The following is a 24,596-nucleotide window of genomic DNA, read 5'->3' as shown; positions in this document are numbered from 1 at the left end:
CACCACAGTCCGACAGCAAGGGACCCCTTGTTGGCAACGTCCAAAGGGCCTCGTGGTGGGCAGAGGACAGGGGGTGGTGGAACAGATGCCCCCAGCCTGCTTGCACTGCTCGTTGTTATTTGGTGCACGCATGAAACCTGCACAAAACCAAAATCAACACACAACAGAATCTTGATTTTCCTTCCTGAGGAAGACTCAGAAGAAGATGAAGCATCACAGCAGTATTCTACTCTCTCTGCAGGCTGGCCACATTCATACCATTAAATTCCTCCTTTTTTTTTTTTTTTTTTTTTCCCCAAAGTGGGAGGGTTTGGTGCATCCAATACACCCAGGTGTCTGCTCACTGCTAAAGGGTGCTGAGCACTGGCCTCATATAAAAGGAATTAAAACTATTTGAGTTTCTATTTCTATTTGAGTTTCTCAGTGCCCACCAAACTCCCTCTGCATTTTGTTTCTATTTTATATAGCTCTTACCTAAAGTGCCTTGGAGCACTAAGAGGAGAACAGCAAAGAATATGGAAAAGATCTTCATGCCTGTATTCAGTGGCACCAACTGCAACAGCTCCTTAAAAAAAAACACAGAAAAAGGTCATGCATTTGTCCAGAATTTGTCATTCCCCAATCCAAACATTACTTAGGATGTGTAAGCTGTAGTTTGCTAATAAAAATCACCATTCATGCAACAGGCTAAATGCTCTAGAATTAATCTATTGAAATACCATTCCCACAGGAAATGCAGATTTGAATGCTTGAAATCAAGAAAATACATTTATGACTATCAAATTTTAAAAGAATTAGATGAATATTGTGATTTTCTTTCCATCACCTGCAAAGGCAGCCTCCACCAGCTTCACTGAAGACTCCTATATCTCGAGCCCAAACACTCTGGATTTGACAGCTTGCCCCAAAAAAACTCTCTTTATACATTCCTGCTGATGCCCAAGCTGGCCAAGGCCATGATCTTCTCACAGCACTTCCCAGCAGCTGCCATCTCCCTTCCCAGCAGCTGATAAGAAATGGTGACCCCTGGTGAACTCCCTCACCTTTCTCTGGCACATGAGTTGGCTCATCCAAAAAGTACCTTACACCACCCTGCTTTGTGTACCACACATTGATCCAGTGAGACCAAAAAAAAAAAAAATTAAACAAAAGAAACAAACAAACAAAATAACACACCAAAAACAAACAAAAAAAAACACCAAACAAAAACCCATCCTGGGACATGAACTGAAAGCTGCTGGCTTGGCTCAAGCAGAGACCTAATTCTACATGGCCAAAGTACCTGGTGCTGCCTGCAGAAAGGTATTCCTGAAGCCTGAGATATCTAAATCTATGTTAGAAAAGCTCAGGTTTTGCACAAGGCTTAGAAAAAAAACCCAACAACTCCTGATAGGTCTCATGTGCTGTAGATAACATCTTGAGAGGAGTTGGAGCAGCCAGCCTGGTTCCAGCAGTGCTTTTGCAAATGGGTCATCACCCAGAAGATGCTCATCTCTGCACCAAGAATATTTTCATTTTCATGTGCATTTACCACATTCTACTCATTGCAGAGGGTTCAGCTGTTATTTGAATAATTAAAGTTTCAGGGAGGCACCTACTCCCATGCCCTCAGTTTTTAGGTGACCAAAGGAAATCACAATCACTGCTGGGGCTTGGAGCAACCTGGGCTGCCCCTGACAGGGCAGAAGGGTTGGGACTGGATGAGGTTTAAGGTCCATTCCAACTCAAACCATTCTGTGATTCTAGGAAAAAAGGTTTTGGTCAAACATGTGTCCCCAGAGGGTTTGGAGCAGAGAGATTGATGCCAGCACTGGTATCTCCCAGACAATGAGGGCTCACAGGTGAGCTCAGAAAAAGGTGTTGGGTTTGATTGTCATTCTCATGAAAGTTTAGAATAAAAAGACATCATGCAATGCTCAGGGACATGGTTTAGTGATGGACTTCACTAAAGTTAGTCACTTCACAGAGTTAGTCTTATGGATAGACTTCACAATCTTAAGGGTCTTTTCCAACCTAAACGATTCTATGATCCTTGTACTCCAAACAGCATCCATCTACCCAGGTCAGCTGTCTCCCAGAAGAGGGCAACAAAGAGCCAGTGAAGAAATCATAGAATGGGTTGGGTTGGAAGGGACCTTAAAGATCACCTCTTTCCAAACCCACCTGCCATGGGCAGGGACACCTCCCCCAGCCCAGGGTGCTCCAAGCCCCATCCAACCTGGGCTGAGACACTGCCAGGGATGGGGCAGCCACAGCTTCTCTGGGAAACCTGGGACAGGGGCTCAGCACCCTCACAGCAAAGAATTTTTTCTTTCTTTCAGCTTAAGACTGTTCCTCCTTGTCCCATCCCTCCAGACCCTTGCCAAAAGTCCCTCCCCAGCTTTCCTGGAGCCCCTTCAGACACTGGAAGGGGCTCCCTGGAGTCTTCTCCAGGCTGAACACCCCCAGCTCTCTCATCCTGGCTCCAGAGCAGAGATGTTCCAACCCTCTGATCATCTTTGTGGCCTCCTCTGGACTCACTCCAACACCTCCAGGTCCTTCTAGTGTTGATGGCTCCAGAAAAACCTCTCCAAGAGAGACATGGTCTTCTTTTTATACAGAGAATATGTGCTAGCACATAAATAAATATAAATATAAATATAAATATAAATATAAATATAAATATAAATATAAATATAAATATAAATATAAATATAAATATAAATATAAATATAAATATAAATATAAATCTATTTGTGTGCCTGTGTATAAACATGTATATAGTCAGAACATATAAAATAAAGCTGATTTTTCCCAACTGCTTCATAATTTATCTTGGCTGAAGAACACATGAATAGAAAAGATAAGTCCAGATATTATATTCTTGGTTTACTCAGGAGTAGTCAGGATATGAATTCAGGTAAGAGTTTAAGTTACACAGGGTCTCCTGTGGTTGCATTTCTCACTCTCCCATTCCTCTACAGCCCTCCTAGCACACCCACAATAACACAGATATATTTTTATATATCCAGATTATTATAAAATTATCTTACTGAATATTAGTTGTCCATTATCATATCAATCCATTTATGCATAATTATGTATCTATATCTAAATTACTCCTACTCTGCACATCTGGAAGGACCCTTCTAAAGCCCAGCTGACTTTTTACCACCTAGAATGCCCCAAACTCCCGTGCTCTGTGTAAATCCAGCTCTCAGATCTTTTGCTCACATTTATACAAGTGACACCTGAGATGTCCCTGAGTCCCACCTGGCTTTGTCCCCTGTCAGGTGGACACCCCAGGGCCCTGCAAAGTTCTTTAGGTGTTGGTGTGACAGGGATGGATTTAACCCCACCTGTCTGTGCATCCCCTCCATCATGCTCTAGGCTGAAAAAAAAAAAAAAATGACACCAAATCCAGGCTGCTGTCCCTTGGGTGGCCTTGGACAACCCCTCTAGAGGGAAACCTGCCTGGAAATCACAGCAGTGAATATTTATCTGGGCTTCACTCCTGGTATTGCAAAGCCAGGCTTCCTGCCACGTGGAGAGTTTACCCAGCTGGGACCAAACCCTAACTGGAGATAAACCTGAAGGTAAAACATCTGAGCTGCTTTTCAGGGCACTGAAGCAATCCTAAAGCTGGCAGCTGGTCTTCAGGAAGATATTTCCAGCTTTAAGGTTTCTTAAAAGCATCCACATCAAATCCCTCAGAGACAAACAGCCTCATCCCATCCTCTTCTTCCCCCAGGTGTAGCATCCCTCCTGGGCAGCAAAGTTCCCTCTTGGTTCCACAGTCCAGAAGGCCTAAAAGAGCACTTCAGCAGTAACTGGGATGTCACCACCAGTGGCACCCATTCTCTTAGACACTTATTTTTATTACAGTTTTTATAATTTTAAATTTACAATTTAAAAGCAGCAACAGCTCGTGCAAGCTTTGTGCTGCTCTGCTACTGGGTCCCCCGAATCAGGAATAGTCCCAGCATCTTTTAAGGCAAACCTGATTTTTTTCTGTCACATCAAGAACCTCTAACCAAGGAGTCCCTGGTTCAGCCCACACTACCAGTGAAATTAATGCCCAAGAAAGCCCCTGAGCTCCCATTTCCAGCATCACCCCCATCCAGAAAACTACCCTTCTATGCTCTGCAATTTCCCTGAAAGCCTGTGGTGCTTTTTTTTTTTTCAAACCATCTGGTTTTTTTTCAAAGGGGAGAGGGAGACACAACTGTGCAACTTTTCTGTAGGGAAAACATGGGATGGAAACCAATAAATAAAGAATTCAGTGTGTTTTTCCTGCATCTTTTAGTTCTGTCTCTCCCTAAATCCCCCCCCCGGAACTTTCTGCTACTGCTCAGGCTTCAGGTCTCCTTGAGCCAGTGCCCAGCTCTGCTACAGCCCAGCTTTACAATCCAGGAACTGAGCAAACTGGGGAATAAATTAACCTCTTTATTAATCTCATCTGTGCAGATTTAAATATGCCTGGAAAAAAAAGGAAAATTTAAAAATAAGCAAATAGGGATTTATGCAAATGCAAGGCACCACACAGCCAGGATGCCACTGATCATGGAATCTTTTTGGTTGGGAAAAAACCCCCAACTTTTGGATCCCTGTCTCCTGTGCTGTCAAACCTCTGGTTAAAGCTGTGCATCCACAACTTCTGACCTTCTATCCCCTTTGTAACACCAGATACAGAAGGATTGCACAGCCCAGCTGGAAGGCAGCAACCTCTGGATGAGGGCACCAGAGATCCCAAACCTCCTGCCTGCTGGGACACAGCCCGAGGACCAAGCTGGCAGCATCCATCTTCATCTGGGTCTTCCCACCATCCTCCAAGTATGGAAACTTCCAAGTTTGAGCAACCTGACCTAGAGGGAGATGTCCCTGTCCATGCAGGGAGCTTGGAACTGGATGAGTTTTAAGGTCCCTTCCAACCCAAACCATTTTAGGGTTCTGTGAAATGAGCCCTGTCCTATGGGTCAGCAGTTCCAGTACTGTGGGGCATGGTGTGATTTTAAATTGTTGTCATGGTTTCATCCTGCACTAAGCTAATAACCTGGTAATTAATCAGCTGAAAAGGAACCATTTATTTTGCTACTGACATGGAGAAAAAGCAACCAGAAAGTCAAAGGGCAAGATGTTAGGGAGGTTGAACCATCCCCATCCTCCAGCTGCAAATTAGAGGAGGCAGCTGCCTTCCAAAGGCAGAACTGGGAAGTCTCAGGACCCAAAGGAGCTGTGGTTGCACGGGCAGAGGAATTTCACCCAGCCCTGTGGCCAAACGTCTCTTACACAAACCTGAGAGGGTTGCACAAAGAGCAGGGGCCTTGGGTGAAAACAGTCACAAAGCCTTTTTCTTTGGAAGACACTAAAGCATAGGATAAATTTGGTTGGAAAAGGGTTTTTTGGTGTTTTTTTTTTTTAATTGGGCTGTGACTGCACCACCAGGATCTCCAAATTTTTCTATAAAAAGATATATTTGGATTTAGGGCACCCACTGGAGACAGCAGCTGGGATCCTCCATCTCCTCTGTTGGGAACACTCTGCCTGGTTCTGGACAGGCACCTTCACCTCCTCACCTTTATACACCTCTTGTATTAACCTCAAGTCTCATGAGTATTCTCATTAGAAACATTTCTAATTTTAGGGAAAAAATTTCTTCCCTGAAAGAGTGATGAAGAGGTTGCTCAGGGAGGTGGTGGAGGCACCATCCCTGGGGGTGCTCAAACCATGGGTAGATGGGGGGTGCTTTGGGAGGTGATTTAGTGGTTAAGGTGGTGGATGATCTTGAAGGTCCTTTCCAACCTTGATGATTCCATGATTCTCTGCCTCATTAACCCTTTCCTTCTCATTGCCCCAGTGACTCTGTCCAGTCTGTAGATGTATTCCATGACCACAGGTTGCTTGCAGGGCTTGTTGGAGGAAACTTTGGTTGCCAGCCTCCAAGAGGAGCTGACAGAGACCCAGAAACCTTCACTCACATCACTGAAGATGTGAGCTCCACATCTTCACAGAGTGCCAGGATGATCCCAATGATTTGGGTTGGGAGGAACCTTAAAGCTCATCCAGTTCCATGGGCAGGGACACCTCCCACCAGCCCAGGGTGCTCCAAGCCCCATCCAACCTGGGCTGAGACACTGCCAGGGATGGAGCAAGTAACATTTTGAGTGAGTTGTCACCTTAATTGATCCTCAAGAGATACAGATGTCTTTTTTAGAATCTCCTAAAGCTGGTTAGCTCAGCCTCTGAGCACCTTGTGGACTGAAGACAAAAAATTTGTGCATCTCTGTTGGTTCCAGAGTAACCTGTCTGGTGTTGAACAAATTTGTGTTATATGTATATAAATAAATACATATATGTGAATCTAAAATTGCCATCTTTTATTTGTATATATTTTATATTTTTTATGGATATATTTGTAATTGTCCTGGTTGGGGCCAGGATAAAGGTGATTTTCTGTCTTGTACTTTTGCTTCCAGCTCAGTCTCTTGTCAGGAGCTGCACTTGCTGAAATGAACAGCAAGTTTCTCAGGCAGTGGCTGCTGCTGGGACTGATCCCACTCCATGGTTATAGTGACAGGAATATATTTTTCAGTGCAAGAGGACCAATACTTGAAATGAAACTTTCATCTCAGAATAAATCAGACTGAAAGGACTCAAGGAGTTTCTGGCCTGAATCTGTGCTCAGGGCAGGTCCAACTAGGCCACCTTGCTCAGAGGAATCTTCAACAAAATTTTGGATGTCTCCAAGGATGCAACTTTCACTTCCATCTTCAGACAAGTCTTTTGGTCTTGTGGTGTCTGTTCCTAACAGGTAAGGAATTCAAAGCCCAACTGCAGCCATGAGAATCCTTCATCAGCTCTTGGTTGTCTTCTTCCTGATGCTCCAAGGTGCTGCAGGTAAGAGGTGAGGGGCTACAGAGAGGAATTAGTGGAGAGGTGGAGAATATCCACTTTTGCTCATTTTCATGGTAAATGAGTATTCTCCCTCTCTCCTCTGTGTCTCTCACTCCCAGGACATCCTATCCTTGTGTGCATGGAAACAAAGGATGCTTCAGAGGGACATCTTGTTGGCCAGAGTTCCAGGTTGGAAGATGTGCTGATGGATTGAATTGCTGCAGAAGGCATCACGAAGTGCAGGGATCACCATGACAAGGTCCTCCTTGTCTCCAGAGCAATTCTGTCTTGCTTCTGCAATGACAAACCTGCTGGCATAGAGGGTCCTCAAGGGTGTTCTCATCCCACAGAATCATAGAAGAGTGTAGATTCCAAAAAACTTTTCAAGGTCACCTAATTCACCCCTCCTGCAGTGAACAGGGACATCTCCAACCAGATCATGATGCTCAAAGCTCCCTTCCAATCTGACCTTGAGTGGTTCCAGGGATGGGGCAACAACTCTCTGGGCAACCTGGGACACTGTTTCATCACTTTCATTGTAAAAATGTCTTTCTAATATCTCATATCCACCTCCCCTCTTTCAGCTTAATACCATTCCCCCTCATCCCATCACTCCAGGCCCTTGGGAAAAATCCCTCCCCAGATTTCCTGGAGCCCCCTTCAGGTACTCGAAGGTCTCTAAGCCTTCTCCAGGCTGAAAAAAACCCAATTTTCTCAACTTGGCCCCATAGCAGAGATGGTCCAGCCCTCAGACCATCTTTGTGACCCCAGAACAGGACACAGAGTTGCAGGGGGGGGTCTCATGAGAGCAAAGCAGAAGTGGAGAATCCCTACCTCAACCTGATGGTCACATTGCTTTAGATGCAGCCCAGGAGCCCATGGCAGCATCTTCTCTAGGGTCATGAAATAAAGACAATGTCATTGTAGAAAACCTACTGGAAGATAACCTGAGACTCTCTCTTCTTCCCCATTCAGGGTGAAGAGCAGCTGAAGACTCCATGGATTGTTCTTGAAAATCCTTTCTGCTTCTATCAAATGATTTCTGTCTCTCCTGTTCCCATCTCTCCTGGTAACACCAGTTCTTGCTCTAAGAAAAAACTCTTAAAATCCTCAAAGCAAACATCAGCTTCTGCAAAGCAGAGTTATGAAATAGGCAATGCAATGGAAATTATTCCTTTCCTTCCCTTTAATAAAATCACTTTGGGTGGCATTCGTATGGTCAAACCTTGGGGAAGGTTTGTGTGTGGGAAGGAGGGGAATTTTTTTTGTAGGGAAGGAGGGGAATTTTGTAGGGAAGGAGGGGAATTTTGTAGAGTTCCTCACCCCATGGGCAGAAATGTATGGGTGGGCTGCTGGTTTTTACAGGTAAATCCTGTAAAAATCTTGTACCTTATTGCACTGCCAGGAAAAAGAGATTTCAACTCATTCCCTACTTCCCACTCTCCAGACTCCTGGAACACTCCTGTAGAGGCCAAGGTATTTTCGTCAGGGATGAAATTAAACTTCTCTCTCTGTGATGTTCTCACCAGTGCTTGTTTCTAGCAGATAAACATCCTGGTAGCTTCCAGGCTGCTTTTTGAAAATATGATGAAATTTTATTACTCAGATGTCATAGAGAGAACCCATGCCTACTGCCTCTTTTCACCTGCCCTCATGGGCTAGCAGTGTAGAAAAAGCAAAAATAAATCCAGATGCTTCCTTCAGAGAGCCTGGAGACATTTGTAAAAATTTCACTTTTGAGATGACCTCGTGCAAGGGAAAACCAGGAGCATTTGGATAACAGCAGACTTGACACAGGAAAAAAATTACAAAGAAGGAAAGAGAAAGGGTGAGCTAATTTCCAAAAGTTATGGATGTGCAAGATACAGATTGGGTCATTATCTTTTCAGAAGCAGTTGATGGATGTGCCCAGACCAGTGCCCACTCAAATTCATTCCCAAACTGAAATGGTTTTGAGTCCTAATGGCTCACAGGGTGGGTTGGAAGAAGTACCCAATATCTGAGAAAAACCCTCTGAAGGGCAAATGGTGGCTTTGCTACAGACACAGCTTTCTATGAGCTCTGGGACAGCCAAGGCTGCTTCATCCCTTCTTCTGCTTTTCCCTCACCCATCTCCTGCCAGAGGTACTTGAATGCTAAAAATGAGATTTACCTTTTAGACTTTATGATTATCAGACTCAAGAATGCTCAGCGTGAAAGCCGAGTCCTTGACCCAAGTCCTTGCACACAGGACCTTGGGCAGGGCAAAAATTAACTCTACATCTTTGTTTCCTTGAGGAATCAGGTTGAGCAACAATAACAGTTGGTAGGCAAGATAACCACAAACTACTTGGTGAAGTAACCACAACTTTTGTAATTTTATTCCCTCCTTTTTTTTTTTTTTTTTTTTTTTTCTTTATCCTCTCTACAGATACCATTAGGCAGCTGTGCACAGCAATTAGATAACTCTTAACCATGTCTTCTCCAAACTAAACAAAGATGGATCCTCCAGCCTCTCTCAAATGGCTTATCTCCCAATCCAAACTCTCCAGGTTTCCAAAAGAAAGGAATCTTTATGTACACTCCACAGGACCTTCTGGTGGGGTAGCCTACACGTTGGTTCGTGCCCCAGTTATCAAAAGAGTACTTTTGGAATACCTTTGGAATACCTTCAAAGCAAAATTCCTGGTGCATTTTCCTCCTGAAGAATTTGGTTTATGCAAAGGAAAAATCCCTCTGCAAATTGAACCAACATGAAGTCCTGGGAGCCCATCAGGTGTTGCTTCAAAACCACATTGATGTAACTGGGGACTTCACCGTGGACTTCAGAAAAAGGAGTGTTCACCCCTGGAAAAAAAAAAGAAAAAAGCCAAGGCAAATGTTAGGAAATTAAGGGTGGAAAAAAAGGAGCTGAAAACAAAAGAATAAGTGTGATTGGGCTCTATGCAAATCCTAGATGTATTTTGGACATTGTGTGCCATTATATCCATCCCATGCCCAATAACTTGTAAGAGAACTGAAAAATCAAGATAAATGCCTAACAGGAATGATCCTCTGAAATAGCTGAATCCATTTGAAGAGTTCTCTGGTTGACAAAATCCTTCTTTTAATTGTGCCAAAATAGACAAGGGGGAGAGTAAGAAAAGCCCACAGCATCAGTGGTGATGTAGCAAAGGGAAAATTGAATATTTATTTCCTGCTTTCCAGGACAGAAAAAACAGAGATGATCAGCTGGAAGACAGAGAGTAGATAAGGAAAAAAAAAAAAAGAATGCTCACTTAAAGCATAATGTTTGTGGAATTATCAACTGAAGGAGAGGAAGATCATCCAGAGCAAAGCAAAATTCCCAGTTTGGAGCTCTGAGGCCTGAAGGAACAGAAACAGCCTCTGAACTGATGCATTTTCCATCAGCTGGAAGAGTGTACAGGGACATCACCAGGATGCACTCACCCTATTTCTGTACATCTCACACTCTTTACTTATTCAGGCATCCTTATTGTCCACCCATGAACATTTGCTTTTTATCTCCATTCTCTCAGTTTCTGTATTTGTGGAACAGAGAATGAACTGACTGGGAGGGCAGAGAAGCAAGAAGGAGTTTTGTGCTGCAAGGGATGATGTGGATCCTGAGGAGAAACCCTTCAGCTCTTGTCCCAAGATGTTTGACACACAGCACGGTGGCTTAACGTGTCTTACACAAGCTGGAGTGTCACAAGAGGTATTGCATGAATTACCTGGGATTTGCCAGAAAAAAAAAAAAAAAAAACTTCAACAGGTTCAGAGAAAAAAAACTGCTTTTTCACTGGGAAATGGAAAGCGTCTTGGTTCTCGTTGCATTAGAAGTTACCCCCCCAAAAAAAGAAAAAAAAAGAGCATTTTTGATTGGCTCAATAGGCACCTAAGAGAAAGGAGCTGTCACTCCCCTTTCCCAAACACTTTATAAAAGAGGATTTCAGCCCAACAACCAGAGTCCTCTGCAGGAAAAGGACCAAGAGCTGGGCTCGTTTGGCTTCTGGGCTCACCTGATACCTGGTAACTTCTCAGTTCCTTTCAGTCTTTTTTATAATGTCTGCTCATCTTTTCCTTCCCAGCCCTGGCTCTGCCCCAAAACATCCCCTGAAAACCTCTGCATTATTAACCTAAATGTCTAGGTTAGTAAATAAATGGTAATCCAAGCTTGTCAGAAACAGCACGGGTTGAATAAGTAGCTCAGACATGTGCTGATACCTAGAATGCTCTGATAAAAATTGCTTACTAACTCTTAGGAAAAACATCTAGCTGGGTCAGATTGTTTTAGAGAGGTCTGTGATCCAGAGAAATTGGTGGTGTCTTTGGTAGAAAGCAGTATATATATATTTTTATATATATATATATATTTATTTATCTGTGTCTGCACGTTCAGAACTCTATTTCATTTTCAGAATTGTAACTCTGCCTGCTTGATTCTTCTGAATTTCAAATATATGGAAATTTGTGTAAATTTTCAATACTAATTTCAAAGCTGCTTTGGGCACTCTCTGCCATTCCTTTCTCAGCTCTATGACATTTCAGCACAACCTCATCTTCCCTCCCTTGCTTAAGAGAAGATAATTTGTGACAGATCAGAGAAAACTCTCAAATGCCAAGATATATGACATTAACTACCTCTTCTTTACCCATCACCCCCCTCTCTAGGCTGTTATATTTAATTTTGCTCCTGTTAATCCAATTATTAACTCATTCAGTGAAGGAATTACATGTTGGCTTTTTGATGTGTCAAATGAGAACTGATTTGGTGCCACATTTCCATTCTTGATCTACTGCCTCCTCTTGATCTACTTACCCATTATTGCTTGATAAAATTTAACATTGAAAAATTAACATTTTTTTTTCCTGAAGTTTGGAAATATGTCCGCATAATAACCTCATGTTGCTTAGTGCTTTTTATTTTTTTAGAAAAAACATTTAACTCAAAATAGCCATTATTGCATTTTTACTGTGGACTATTTGCAAAGTATGAAAGAAACCCAGGCAATCAAACTACTGAAATAACCTCATTATTCCATATCCTGAAAGCACTTTGTGCCTTATGTATTTTTACTTCTCCCAGAAATGTTCACACCAATCATGATGTCGTATCCATATAACTGGTTACTTTATTATTTTTTGAAAGTTTGAAGTAAAAGGTGCTATAAATTCCATTTTGATTATCTTATTATAGAGTTGAGAAGCCTGTAGATCCCAGGGTCTGTCTGTCACACACCTTTCCTGCTCCTTTTCCCTACAGCAAATCTCCAGTCATGAAGATCCTGTACCTGCTCTTTTCCCTCCTCTTCTTGGCACTCCAGGTTTCTCCAGGTAAGATGGAAAAAGATGCTACAAGGGGGTTTTAATACCACAAGTAAATTTCCCAGCACATTTTAACCACTACTGGATAAAAACCAGAAACTGGACAAGATGTAGTCAAACAGCTCATTACCTGTGTTCCCCTGTGAAAACTATTTCAAAGGTGGAGAAATTGTGACTTGCAAAGAAAAGTGATTTTTCAGCTCTGATGTTTTCCTGAAAAAGATCAAGCTGAACACTCTGGTGTTGGACACCTGAGATGGTGATTGTGGTCACCATGATCTTAGGATAACATCACACTCAGCAGTCCATGGGCTGATGAAAATGAAGCCTGGCCAACTGTTTTCAGGTAGGAAGGAGTATAAAAACCTCTGGACCTGTGAAACTTTTCCAGAAGGTAACAGAGAATGAAACAGGAGATTTATCACGCTCCTCCGACACCACCTGGACTTTATGGTCACCCATTTTTGATGCAGTGTGAGCCAAGCATCCAACCTCTTCAAGGTGGAGCCCTGCTTTGTAACCTCACCTCTTAAATGGCCCTTCAAACATGGCCAAATCTGGGCAAATCCTGAAGGCAAACTGCTGATCATAGAATCATAGAATCATAGAATCCTAGGGGTTGGAAGGGACCTGGAAAGATCATCTAGTCCAACCCCCCCTGCCAGAGCAGGGCCCCCTAGAGTACATCGCCTAGGAACGTGTCCAGGTGGGTTTTGAATGTCTCCAGTGAAGGAGACTCCACAACCCCCCTGGGCAGCCTGTTCCAGGGCTCTGTCACCCTTACAGTAAAAAAATTCTTTCTGATATTCAACTTGAACCTCCTATGCTCCAATTTACACCCATTACCCCTTGTCCTATCACTGGTCACCACTGAGAAAAGCCTAACTCCATCTCCCTGACACTCACCCCTTACATATTTGAAAACATTGATGAGGTCACCCCTCAGTCTCCTTTTCTCCAAACTAAAGAGACCCAGCTCCCTCAGCCTTTCCTCATAAGGGAGATGCTCCACTCCCTTAATCATCTTAGTAGCTCTGATGAAGGTAGTTCAAGGAATTGGGAAACCTTGCTGGCCTTACAACTGCAGAATGAGGGGCAAGGCCATTTATAATTTTTTTTTTGTAATTGCAGGTTTGTCTTCCCCCCGTCGGGACATGTTGTTCTGTAGAAAAGGGAGCTGTCACTTTGGGAGATGTCCCATCCATCTGGTTAAAGTTGGACGTTGCTTTGGGTTCCGTTCCTGCTGCAAAGCGTAAGTTTGAGATTCACCAAAACTCACCTGAAGATTGAGCAGACAAAGCTCTTCTGCCTGGGTCCTTAACACAGAAGTTTTGTTGAGTGTCCAGACTGGATATAAGGAAAAATTCCTAATATACCATGAGGACAGCCAAGTGGTGAAGTAGGTTGAGCTCCACAGTGCTTGTTCTGCTCAGATGGGCACCATAAACAGAATTATTGGATTGGAAAAGACCTTTAAGATGATCAGGTCCAAATATTATCCCAGCACTGCCAAGGCCACCACCAAACCATGTCCCTCAGCACCACATCTCCATGACAGTCCCTCCAGGGATGGTGATTCCATCAGGATGCCATAGGCACCCTGGGCCAAGGCCTGACAACCCTTTTGGTGATGATATTTCAATAATCTAATACCCACCTTTATGTCCTCTTGGACAATCTGGAGACATTTCCTCTCATCTTATCACTTGTTACTCGGGAGAAGAGGTCATGATCCAGCAAGAAGTATTAAATGAGGTTGGAGATGTCATCCTTGTGCTGCTCCAACTCTCTGACCCCTTTGCAGCTCCCATCTAGGGTTTGGTATGTGCAGAACTGGGCTGCTGTGCTGTGTGGGGAGCAGGGGGGAATCCAGTTCCCTTGTAAGGGGAACACACATCTCTGGTGCCATCAAATGTAAGAAAAAAAGGGCATAAAAAGTACCCCTCCGTTTCCACGCAGAAATTAATTCATTCACCTCAGTACCAAGGGATCCAATTATAATTCTCTATTTTTTTCCTGAGGCAATAGCAAAACCCTCTTCTTACTCACAGGTCTGAGTGCACTGAGTTGTTCCAGTGTGACCACACAGAGAACCCCAGACTGGTTTGGGTTGGAAAGGACCTTAAAGCTCATCCTGTTCCAACCCCCTGCCATGGTCAGGGACACCTCCCCCAGCCCAGGGTGCTCCAAGCCCCATCCAACCTGGGCTGAGACACTGCCAGGGATGGGGCAGCCACAGCTTCTCTGAGAAACCTGGGCCAGGGGCTCAGCACCCTCACAGGAAAAAATTTTTCCCTAATGTCCAACTTAAATACCCCTTATTCCAGCTTAAAACCATTCCCCTTCATCCTATCAGCCCATGCCATTCCCAAAGTCCCTCCCCAGCTTTCCTGGAGCCCCTTCAGGCACTGGAAGGTGTCCCTGGAGCCTTCTCTTCTCCAGGCTGAACATCCCCAACTCTCTCAGTCTGTCCCCATAGCAGAGCTGCTCCAGCCCCCTGATCATCTCCATGGCTCTAGGGTACATTTGTTGTTTTGGAAAGCACCATACATGATATCAGGTGTTTTGGAAAGTATTTACACCCAGGAGGAAAATATGTGTGGAGTGAGAGAAGGTAAGGAGGGAATAGAAGCAGATAAATAATTTTTGTTTATTTCTTTATGCAGGCCATGGGATCTCTAAAACCTGAGGGAATGTCCATTCTAGAGTGATGAAAACCAGGAATTTGCTTTGAATCCCCTTGCTTCTAAAACCACCAAGTTTTGTCAGACCCTGCTACAAAGCTTCAAGCAGCTTCCATCTTGAATTCAAAAAGCTTCATTATATTGAATAAATCCAAATCTGTTCTGCATTGCCTTCCCTCTGTTTGAATAAATTATTGTTGCTTAACATTCCCAACACAAAAGCAAGGTTGGCTGCTCCATGGGCTGAGGTTGATGATCCTACCCAGGTTTTGACACTCAAACCTTTGAGGCCAACAATTTGCTCTGCCACTATTCCAGAATTTGAGCTTTTCTTAAGCAGAACAAGAAAAAAAATGTCCAGAGCTAGACAGGCATGGACTGAAGACCTTACCCTCAGTACAAAGAGATGGGCTGGAACAATTCCCTTTGCAGGAATGTGTTCAGGTGCCAAAATCCCTTTTTTCTTACTATTCAGAAACCTTTTTTTTTGCTGTTTTTTTTTTTTTTTTGGGGGGGGGGGGGAGAGAAATAGTTTAAAACCAAGACACCAATCATTTAAAAGTCACCATGTGAGACTCAATGTTCTGACTTGTGAAAGATGAGCATGAGCATCCCAGGAAAGCCTATTTCCTGATTTTTTTGTTTAGCTTGGGGCTTTTTTTTTTTGCTGTTATTGTTTGGTTCCTTCATTTTTTTAATAGTGCAACAATTTCTGCTGGTTCTTTACTCTCCAGTACATTTTATCCTGTGATTTCACAGCAATGGATGTAAACTTTGGGGTGTTTTCCCCACCCATCCCTCTGGGAGGTGATATAAAAGAAAATAGATGGAGAACAACTTATACAAGTCTCTCCCACAGGAATTTATGTCACAGGAGACTGGGATGCTCTGAATCCAGAGGGGACCTTCAGAGCAGACTTGCTGAAATGAACAGCAAGTTTCTCAGGCAGTGGCTGCTGCTGGGACTGATCCCACTCCATGGTTATAGTTACAGCTGGAGAATGGGCTGCAGAACCAAGGAACTGCTCAGCTCTGAGCAACATTTTGCCCTCCAGAATGAATAAAGAGGTCCCACCTGCAGCCCTCCTTTGGGGAGGAATGGACAAGACAGATGCCAGAACTGACCAAACAGAGTATTCCATCCCATACATCTCATACTCAGTATAAATTTGAGGGATCACAAGGGTTTTCCAGCTTCCATCCTCCTGCCCTTCCTGCTTTTCCTGCTTCCCTTCTTTCACCCATTCCCTGTTTTGCTTCAGCATCCTGGGAGGATTCCATCCCTTCCTCTGCCTGTGCTCCTGATCCATGCCAGCCTGAATCTGTGTGTTCCTGCCTCCAGCTCCCAACTGCTGCTGATTCCAGGAGTCCAGCCTGGACTTTCCCAGGGCTGCCCTGCAGCCTCGGTGGTGATGGGAGAGTTATTGGGGGGAAAGGGGGGAGGAACGTGGGATCAATTTTCCTGTATATGTGTATAGATTTAGTAATTTTTCCTATTTATCATTACTGTTTCATTCAAGCTGTGTAGTTTAGTTTCCAACCCATCAGCCTCTCTCCCTTATTCTCTTTCCTTTCTTTATCAGGGAGGAGGGAGAGATTAATAGAGAGGATCTGTTACTTGGTTTAATTGCCAGGCCAGTGTTAAACCCTGACACACTGACACGGGGAACATCCACAAGGACAGACACAGAGGTGACCCCCAGCATCCCCAGGTGTTTCTCCTGACACCAACCCCGAGCACACCCTCCATCCCAAGGAAACAGCCACCACACACCCCACCCATTCCAATGCCAAACTGCTCATCTTTATTCATGCTGGGAAAAGCAGCCCCTGCCCAACCACAGCAGGGCCATGGGGAGATGTCTCCAGCCCATGAGACCCTGGGCAACCTGCAGGAGCAGAACATCCACTCCTGCTGGCACAGCAACTGGGGAAGGCAGGGGAAGAGAAGGGAGAGGACATCAGGAGATGGTTCCAGAAGCATGGGGGATGTCCTGCTTGTAGAGTTCAGGGTCTCACCCCCAGACTCTGTATGAAGAAAGCAGGCAAGCAAATCACCTGTTGGAATTTACCTGTTTCACCCACCTCCCTGGGGATGACCAGCAAGTCTGTGGGGCAGGAGGGCAGGTTCAACAGCATTACAGTCCCAGAATTGTTCTGGTTGGAAAAGACCTTTGGGATCATCAAGTCCAACCTTTAACCTAACTCCACAGAGTCCATGTCCCTCAGCACCACATCAACACATCTTGGAAACACCTCCAGGTTTGGTGATTCAACCACCTCCCTGGGCAGACCCTGCCAGCATCTGATAACCCTCTCAGTGAAGAAGTTTCTTCTAATATCCAACCTAAACCTGCCCTGCTGGAGGTGAGGTTCAGTTCTTTTGGCAGACTGGACCTGCATTATCTTAATGGTGGCAGCTCAGACCCCAAGTCCCTGCAGAGGCATCAAACCCAGGACCATTTCCCCAGTGCTCATGTCCAAGGACAGTGAATGCTTCCCTCTTTGATAGCTCCTGAGAGCCTGAGGGGGGTGAAGGGGATCAGGGAGGTGATGAATGACCTCAGGACCCTTCAGCCCCACTCAGGGAAGCTCCAAGCATCTTTCCTTTCCTCCCTGACCTCTGCCTTGGAGCAGGTACAGCACTGAGGTGTTAAACTGATCATGAGCACTTAAATACAACAACAACAACTCCATTTGACAGACCAAAAGCACTTCAGATTCCAAAAACTTACGTTTTGCAGCAAAAGAAAAACCTTGAACATTTTCCCTTGGGGATGTAGGGGAAATTGCACTTCAGAAATCCACAGTAGCCTTTTTCTCGGTGACATTTTTCCTTACTTCCTAGAGCCAGGGAGGACCCTGCACAGAAAAAAAAAATTCCTTGGCTGTCCAGACAGGCACAGAACCCCAGACTGGTTTGGGTTGGAAGGGACCACAAAACTCACCCAGTTCCAACCCCCAACACCTCCCCCAGCCTAGGGTGCTCCAAGCCCCTTCCAACCTGGGCTGAGACACTGCCAGGGATGGGGCAACCACAGCTTCTCTGGGAAACCTGGGCCAGGCTCTCACCAGCCACAAATTAAAGAATTTCTTCCTAAAACCTCATCTCAATTTCCCCTTTTTCACCTTGAAACTGCTACCTCTTGTCCAGAGCCAATCACTCCCAAATAGCACATATATAGAATCATAGAAATGTTCAGGGTTGGAAGGGACCTTTAAGATCATCCCATTCCAACCCCTCTGCCATGGGCAGGGACACCTCCCACCAGCTCAGGTTGCTCAGAGCCCTCTCCAACCTGGCCTTAAAAACTTCCAAGGATGGATGGGGCTTCCACCATCTCTCTGGGCAACCTGTGCCAGGGTCTCACCACCCTCATGGGGAAGGTGGGATTTCTGGCATAATTACTCACTTCCCAGGACATGGAAAACCCCACTGAGGGGGCTCCCACTTCACCCCATCTTCCTTTTCCCCTCTCACCTGAAGCACCCTGGAGCAACAGGAGGAAGAAAGGGAAGAGCAGGTAGAGGATCCTCATGGCTGATGCTTTGTCTCAGGTCTTCACAGGGCTGCAGAGGGGATACATGAAGACAACAAAGAAAGGACATGGACAAGGCTGGAGACACATGGTGACCCAAAAAGCAGAAATGATCTCCAGCAAAAAGAGATAATAATGTTAGTGATGCAACTTCACTGCTATCCTGGGGTCATTCTGGGAAGCACCAGCTTGTTGGACAATCCAGAGCTTATTTTGTTGTCTTCTTTACATGTCTTCATGATGCTTTCTTGGTCTGGAGGCTCCATGCCTAGTTTTTGCCATTTTATTAAAAACGACATCCACTGAAATTCAGCTTGTAAGCAAAGAAAAATTACTTCTAGAAGTTACAGTCCCTGAGACCTTTTCCAGGTCCCATGTTTGTCCCCTAAGCAGAATTGTCCAGAGAGACAGGAACAAGGGGTGCCACGAGATCCACTTCCCAGCACAGTCAGATCAGCATTAACTCCAGAGCATTTTTTCTCTTCTTTCTGCCTCTTCTAAATCAACCACCAGAGCAGAGAAGGTTTGTAGAGCAGGAGATGCTTGTCACAACACTCAGTGCCATGTCACCAAACAACCCAGGGTCAAGAACTAAGGGATAAACTTGTACCTGGAGATCCCATGCTATGTGAAAGGTTACCTTGTGTTCTCCATCACTGCAGCCAGTCCAAAGCTGGATGCCCAAACCACCCTGCCCAGTTCCCTCTGCTTCCCTGAGCTCTGGCAAGATGTCCCAGCTCAGGTTGGAAGTGCCCATAGAATCATGGAATGGTTTGGGCTGGAAGGGACCTTAAAGCTCATCCAGTTCCAACCCCCTGCATGGTCAGGGACACCTCACACAGCCCAGGATGCTCCAAGCCCCATCCAACCTGGGCTTCAGCACTTCCAGACAGGGGGAACCCCCAACATCCTCAACTGGAGAACATTCCCAGGCCTCCCAGCTTTAAACCCTCCACAGCCCCACAATTCCTGTCCCTGCCCCCAGGCTGTAGCAAAAGGGTCTTGGTAGACAGGAGGAAAACACAACTAAACTTTTGAGATAACTAAAAGCCTGAAAAGACAGAAAATCTCCATACTGCTGTGGGGAAAGTGTCTCCTTACAGTTCTGAGAAAAGACCCATTCCCCCAGAACAAAAAGTCTTGGCTCCCTTCTCCAGCATGGAGACACCTTCCCAGATTCTTCTGCACTTAGGAAAATCTGGTTCCATCTTCCACATGTTCTGGGCTCTCAAGACTCCTCTGAAAGTTTTTATCCTCTTTTCCAGGCAGCTCTGATGCTTATTTCTATTCAGAGACCCTTCCACCAGTTTGTCATTTAGGTGCTTCCAGGAAGAAGGATTTGCACAGAGAGGCTGCCTGGGTGGCCAGCCAGGAAAAAACTTTGCTGTCACCTACCTGAGGAAGGCTCAGAGTGCACCAAGGCAGCACCAGAACAATCTGAGCAAGACTCACTTGCCCCCAGAAGTGTTCAGATCAAGGAGGACCCCTTTGCCCTAAACACCCTGGTTTTACACTGTCACCAGTGGGTGGGACATGAGCTTATTCCTGCTGATGTCTCTCTTCTTAGCCAATCAGAAAGTGCCCCATCAGCCTGGGGATGCTGGAGCTGCTTCTCATCTCTCCCTGCTGCAGTGGGAGAGGTTGAGGTTGTGTTCTCCCCAGGAGGTGCCTCCTGGGGGCTGTTGCAATCTTCACCGTTATCCTCGTGCAACATCTTGTGCCACCCCCTGTCACAGGGGGCACAGAAGCTTGGCATGTCCTGCTGGAAAATCTTTGGCATTGGTTGATGAGAAGCTCAACATGAGCTGGCAATGAAAAGTCAACCACGTCCAAGGCTTCATCAGAAGCAGCAGGACCAGCAGGGCAAGGGACAGGGTTTTCTCTCTTCTCCACTCTTATGAGACCCCACCTGCAGTGCTGGCTCCAGTTCTGGGCTCCTAAACTTAAGAAGGGCCTGGAGCAAGCCCAGAGAAAGCCACAAAGATGATCTGGGAGCTGGAGCAGCTCTGCTCTGGAGCCAGGCTGAGAGTTGGGGGTGTTCAGCCCGGAGAAGAGAAGGCTTCAGGGAGACTTTAGAGCAACTTCAAGTACCTGAAGGGGCTCCAGAAAAGTTGGGGAGGGACTTTGGACAAAGTAATGGAGGAATGGGACAAGGGAGAATGGTTTCAAGCTGCAAGAGGGGAGATTGAGATGAGATCTCAGGAAGAAATTTTTTGCTGTGAGGGTGCTGAGCCCCTGGCCCAGGTTTCCCAGAGAAGCTGTGGCTGCCCCATCCCTGGCAGTGTCTCAGCCCAGGTTGGATGGGGCTTGGAGCACCCTGGGCTGTGGGAGGTGTCCCTGACCATGCAGGGGGTTGGAACTGGATGAGCTTTAAGGTCCCCTCCAACCCAAACAATTTGGTGTTTCTATCATGAAGTTTAGACACCAGCACCATCCCAGTCTCAGAAGAAGCTTTTTCTTCTCTGTCTCTTCTCATTTGATGGAGTAATCAACTCATATATGGTGTCCAAGGACATGCAGAGCATCAAAAACCTTTCCAGCTCTGGACACTGCAAGAACACCTTCTGGGAGAAGCTGTCTGTGTGCCTGACACATCAGAGGTCATAAGCATAACACTGTCTTTCAGGTGACTGTTCAGAAGAAGTGAGAACAGCACCATGATACACACAAAGGTCTGTAAACCAGGTGGTCCAAGGCTTCTGAAAGTCCTCCTAAAGCCATCCAAAATGTAGAAACATGAGGTGGATGCAACCATCCCTCGTGCAGGTAATGCATTTGACAGCATTCAAGCAAGAGCTTGCCTGGTGGGAGGAGGCTGTGTTGCACATCTGATTTAACTACTGCAGCTCCATCCCATCCACCTCAAACAGCCTGGACCACCAGGGACTGCCAGCATCAGTGTCCCCATGTCACTGACATGGAGAACATCCACAAGGACAGACACAGAGGTGACCCCCAGCATCCCCAGGTGTTTCTCCTGACACCAACCCCGAGCACACCCTCCATCCCAAGGAAACAGCCACCACACACCCCACCCATTCCAATGCCAAACTGCTCATCTTTATTCATGCTGGGAAAAGCAGCCCCTGCCCAACCACAGCAGGGCCATGGGGAGATGTCTCCAGCCCGTGAGACCCTGGGCAACCTGCAGGAGCAGAACATCCACTCCTGCTGGCACAGCAACTGGGGAAGGCAGAGGAAGGGAAGGGAGAGGACATCAGGAGATGGTTCCAGGAGACAGAAGCATGGGGGATGTACTGCTTGTAGAGTTCAGGGTCTCACCTCCGGATACTGTATGGAGAAAGAGACAATTAAATCACCTGTTGGAGCTTCCCTGTCTCCCCCATTTCTCCTGGGATGAGAAGCAAGTCTGTGGTGCAAGAGAATCAGATCCAATGGAGGTGAGGGTCAGTCCTTTCTGCATGCAGTTTGGACCCATCTTATCTTGGTGGTGGCAGCCCTGACCCCAGGTCTCTGCAGAGGCATCAAACCCAGGATCATGTTCTCGAAGCTGCCCAAGGACAGTGGATGCTCATGAGAGCTCTCTGCAGAGCCTGAGTGAGTCTCATGGAGCTGGAGGAGCCAAAGGAAGGACCTTGGGCTCCATCAGGAGCAGAGCAAGCAGCTCCAAATCCACAAGGGCTTTTCCCTTCCTCCTTGGGCTTCTCCCAGAAAGCATGAGGGTGGTCACCATGACAGTGGTGAGGCCCTGGCACAGGTTGCCCAGAGAGGTGGTGGGAGCTCCATCCCTTGAAGGTTTTAAAGCCAGGATGGATGAGGCTCTGAGCAACCTGAGCCTCTGGTGGGAGGTGTCCCTGCCCATGGCAGGGGGGTTGGAACGAGATGATCTTAAAGGTCCCTTCCAACCCTGAAAATTCTGTAATTCTGTGATTCTATAAACTCAGGAGAGTACTGTCCAGGCATTGCTTAGAAAGAATTTTTTAGCAGATGTTTTTTTGGGCAAAGAAGGAAACACTTTCTTCAACCAGGAACCAAGACCTCACCTTCTGCAGCATAGAGAAAACCTTGAACATTTCCCAATAGGTCTTGTAGGGTAGCGGCAGCGTCCAACAGTGCAGCGACCCCTTCTCTGTCTGCATGCTGCCTCGTTCCCTGTTGTCATGGGGAAAAAAAATCAGGCCAATATGTGGGCTCAGCTTCAGCATCTCCATAGCCACGTCCTCAGTACCCAAATGCCTCATCTCAGGGAGCTCTTTGGCTCCAAACTGGATGCACACAAGAAGAGAGGGTGGGAAGGACCAGCGTGAGGTTGAGGTTGGTTCCACAGCTCCCTGACCACCACTGGCTGGACCATCAGGCCTGCCAAAACCTCACACCCCTGTCCTGGTTGTTCCCTGCCTTTCCATCAGTGGCTTCTGATGGAAAGTCTTTGCCCAGCCTTTGGGGTTATGAGGTTCTAGGACACTTCTGAAACACCACTAGAAGAGAAACGACAGCTTTGTGCCCCAGGTAACCCACCATGCCAGCAAACACCTGGCGCTCTCTCCCATCCTTGCCCAGGGCAAAAGATCATCCAGAGACACCCAGAGGGGAACAGCTGGGTGCAGGACTGGGGCAAACCCCTTTCTGACTTGCAGAAGAAGACAAGTTTCTATTTCTAAGTGCCCTCTCTACCCCCCAGTCCGTGTCCTCTTGGAAGGGGTCTCAGAGTCCTTGTCCTCAACCCCCCTGAACCACTCCAACTACCATGGTCACCTTGCAGAACATGGAAAACCCCACTCACACCTCACCCCATCTCCCTTCTTTCCCTCTCACCTGCAGCACACTGGAGCAGCAGGAGGAAGAAGGGGAAGAGCAGGTACAGGATCTTCATGGCTGATGCCTGTCCCAGGTCTTCACGAGGCTGCAAAGGGGGACACCAAGGTCAAAGAGGTCCCAGGATGCTGTAGAAGCCTGGGCACAGTGGAACACCAAACCACAGAGGGACACCCATCTCCCAGGTTTTCTGGGGGTGCCAAATTCCTGTGGTTGTGTCCAGGGTTGTCCTCAATCAAGGAATGAAACATTACATTCAAACAGATCAGAATTGTGGCTTGGGCCTTGCCTCTCTCATTTCTACCTCTCCTTAACCAAGAGCCAGAAGAGGGTAGGTTTGCACATCAGGAGATGCTTGTGGGAAAATTATCTCCTCAGTTTGAGGGAAGTCCCCAATCCCCCAGAACAGAAGATATCAGGGTCCCTCCTCAAACACCAAGGCACCTTTCCATTTAGTTAGGAAACCATAACTCCATCTCCCACATCTTCAGGGCTTTTAGACTCATATGAGGGTTTTTATTCTCGTTCTGATGGCTGATTAAATACATAGATACTTCCAGCAGTCTGTCATTTAAAATAATCTAAGCTGCTGGGATTTGAACAGAGAAGCTGAGAGAGCACTTTTCCAGAGAAACACATAGCAATGCCCTACCTGATGAAGTTCTTGGTGCTCAGAAACCCAACAGGAATCACTGTGTCCAGATCCCCTTGGGTCCAAGGAGTCCTGTTTTGGCAAAAAACTCCTCGGTTTTATACCACTTCTGGTGGGGGGGAGGGACATGCATATATTCCTGCTGAAAACCCTCTCTTTGGCCAATCAGAAAGTGACCCATGTGTGTGGAGATGGTTGGGGTTGCACCTCATCCCTCCCTGCTGCAGTGGAAGAGGTTGAGGTGCCTCCTGGGGGCTGTTGCAATCTTCACTGCAATCTCCATGCAACTCATCTGGTGGGGCACAGTGGGCACTGGACTGTCTGGGATGGACAAAGCAGACTGGTTGGGTAAGGTACCAAGAGAAACCAGTCCCATAAAAGAAAATATTCCTCTCTTTCCTACGTGCTCTATATGTGATCAGCATGAGCATGGAATTATAGAATGGTTGGAATGGACCTTAAAGATCATCTAGCCCCAGACTCCCTTTTCATGGGCAGGGACACTTTCCACTAGACCATGTGGTTTAAAAATCTGTTTTATATTCTTAGAAAACTTCGTTTCTACCTATATTTTATATGAACAATCTTTCTCTGGTGTGTTTGCATGGCTGGGCAGTCTTCTGGTGAACTTCAAACCAGAATACTGGATATGGAAAAAAAAGTACCAAAAGTGCTGGTCCATTTATCTGAGACACCAAAGCTCTGGGAGATGGATCCTGGAAAGGATGAAGGGTCTCGAGGCTGGATACAAAGGGTCTGGTGTCA

The 24,596-nt window shown here is 46.1% G+C and overlaps 3 protein-coding genes across 4 annotated transcripts; 1 reads left to right on the top strand and 2 right to left on the bottom strand.

The window, feature by feature from the left end:
- On the bottom strand, nucleotides 1–968 carry LOC139793863 (gallinacin-8-like; the record flags this gene model as incomplete). The annotated part of the gene is made up of 3 exons (XM_071738727.1): nucleotides 827–968; nucleotides 475–562; nucleotides 1–137 (listed from the first exon to the last, which is right to left on the bottom strand). Coding segments are annotated over exons 2-3 (195 nt in total), but the record flags the coding sequence as incomplete, so codon positions are not given.
- A 9,835-nt stretch (nucleotides 969–10,803) lies between these two features.
- On the top strand, nucleotides 10,804–15,031 carry LOC139795584 (antimicrobial peptide THP2). 2 transcript variants are annotated; one of them, XM_071742509.1, is made up of 4 exons: nucleotides 10,804–10,884; nucleotides 12,119–12,189; nucleotides 13,312–13,432; nucleotides 14,847–15,031. In XM_071742509.1, the coding sequence occupies exons 2-4, from the start codon at nucleotides 12,132–12,134 to the stop codon at nucleotides 14,860–14,862; spliced, it is 195 nt and encodes a 64-aa protein (XP_071598610.1). In that variant the 5' UTR covers nucleotides 10,804–10,884; nucleotides 12,119–12,131; the 3' UTR covers nucleotides 14,863–15,031. The 2 variants fall into 2 exon arrangements, with proteins under 2 accessions (XP_071598610.1, XP_071598611.1); XM_071742510.1 differs by lacking the exon at nucleotides 14,847–15,031 and having other exon boundaries at nucleotides 13,312–13,436.
- Nucleotides 15,032–17,595: 2,564 nt separating this feature from the next.
- Nucleotides 17,596–19,932, bottom strand: LOC139793862 (ostricacin-2-like). The gene is made up of 3 exons (XM_071738726.1): nucleotides 19,799–19,932; nucleotides 18,346–18,434; nucleotides 17,596–17,726 (listed from the first exon to the last, which is right to left on the bottom strand). Exons 2-3 carry the CDS (start codon nucleotides 18,401–18,403, stop codon nucleotides 17,596–17,598), a joined length of 189 nt encoding a protein of 62 aa, XP_071594827.1. The 5' UTR covers nucleotides 18,404–18,434; nucleotides 19,799–19,932.
- Nucleotides 19,933–24,596: the final 4,664 nt, after the last annotated feature.

This window comes from Heliangelus exortis, chromosome 3 (assembly GCF_036169615.1).
Source record: "Heliangelus exortis chromosome 3, bHelExo1.hap1, whole genome shotgun sequence".
Lineage (NCBI taxonomy): Eukaryota > Metazoa > Chordata > Aves > Apodiformes > Trochilidae > Heliangelus > Heliangelus exortis.
The sequence above is the reverse complement of the archived record's forward strand: the minus strand, read 5'-3'. Positions and strand labels throughout refer to the sequence as shown.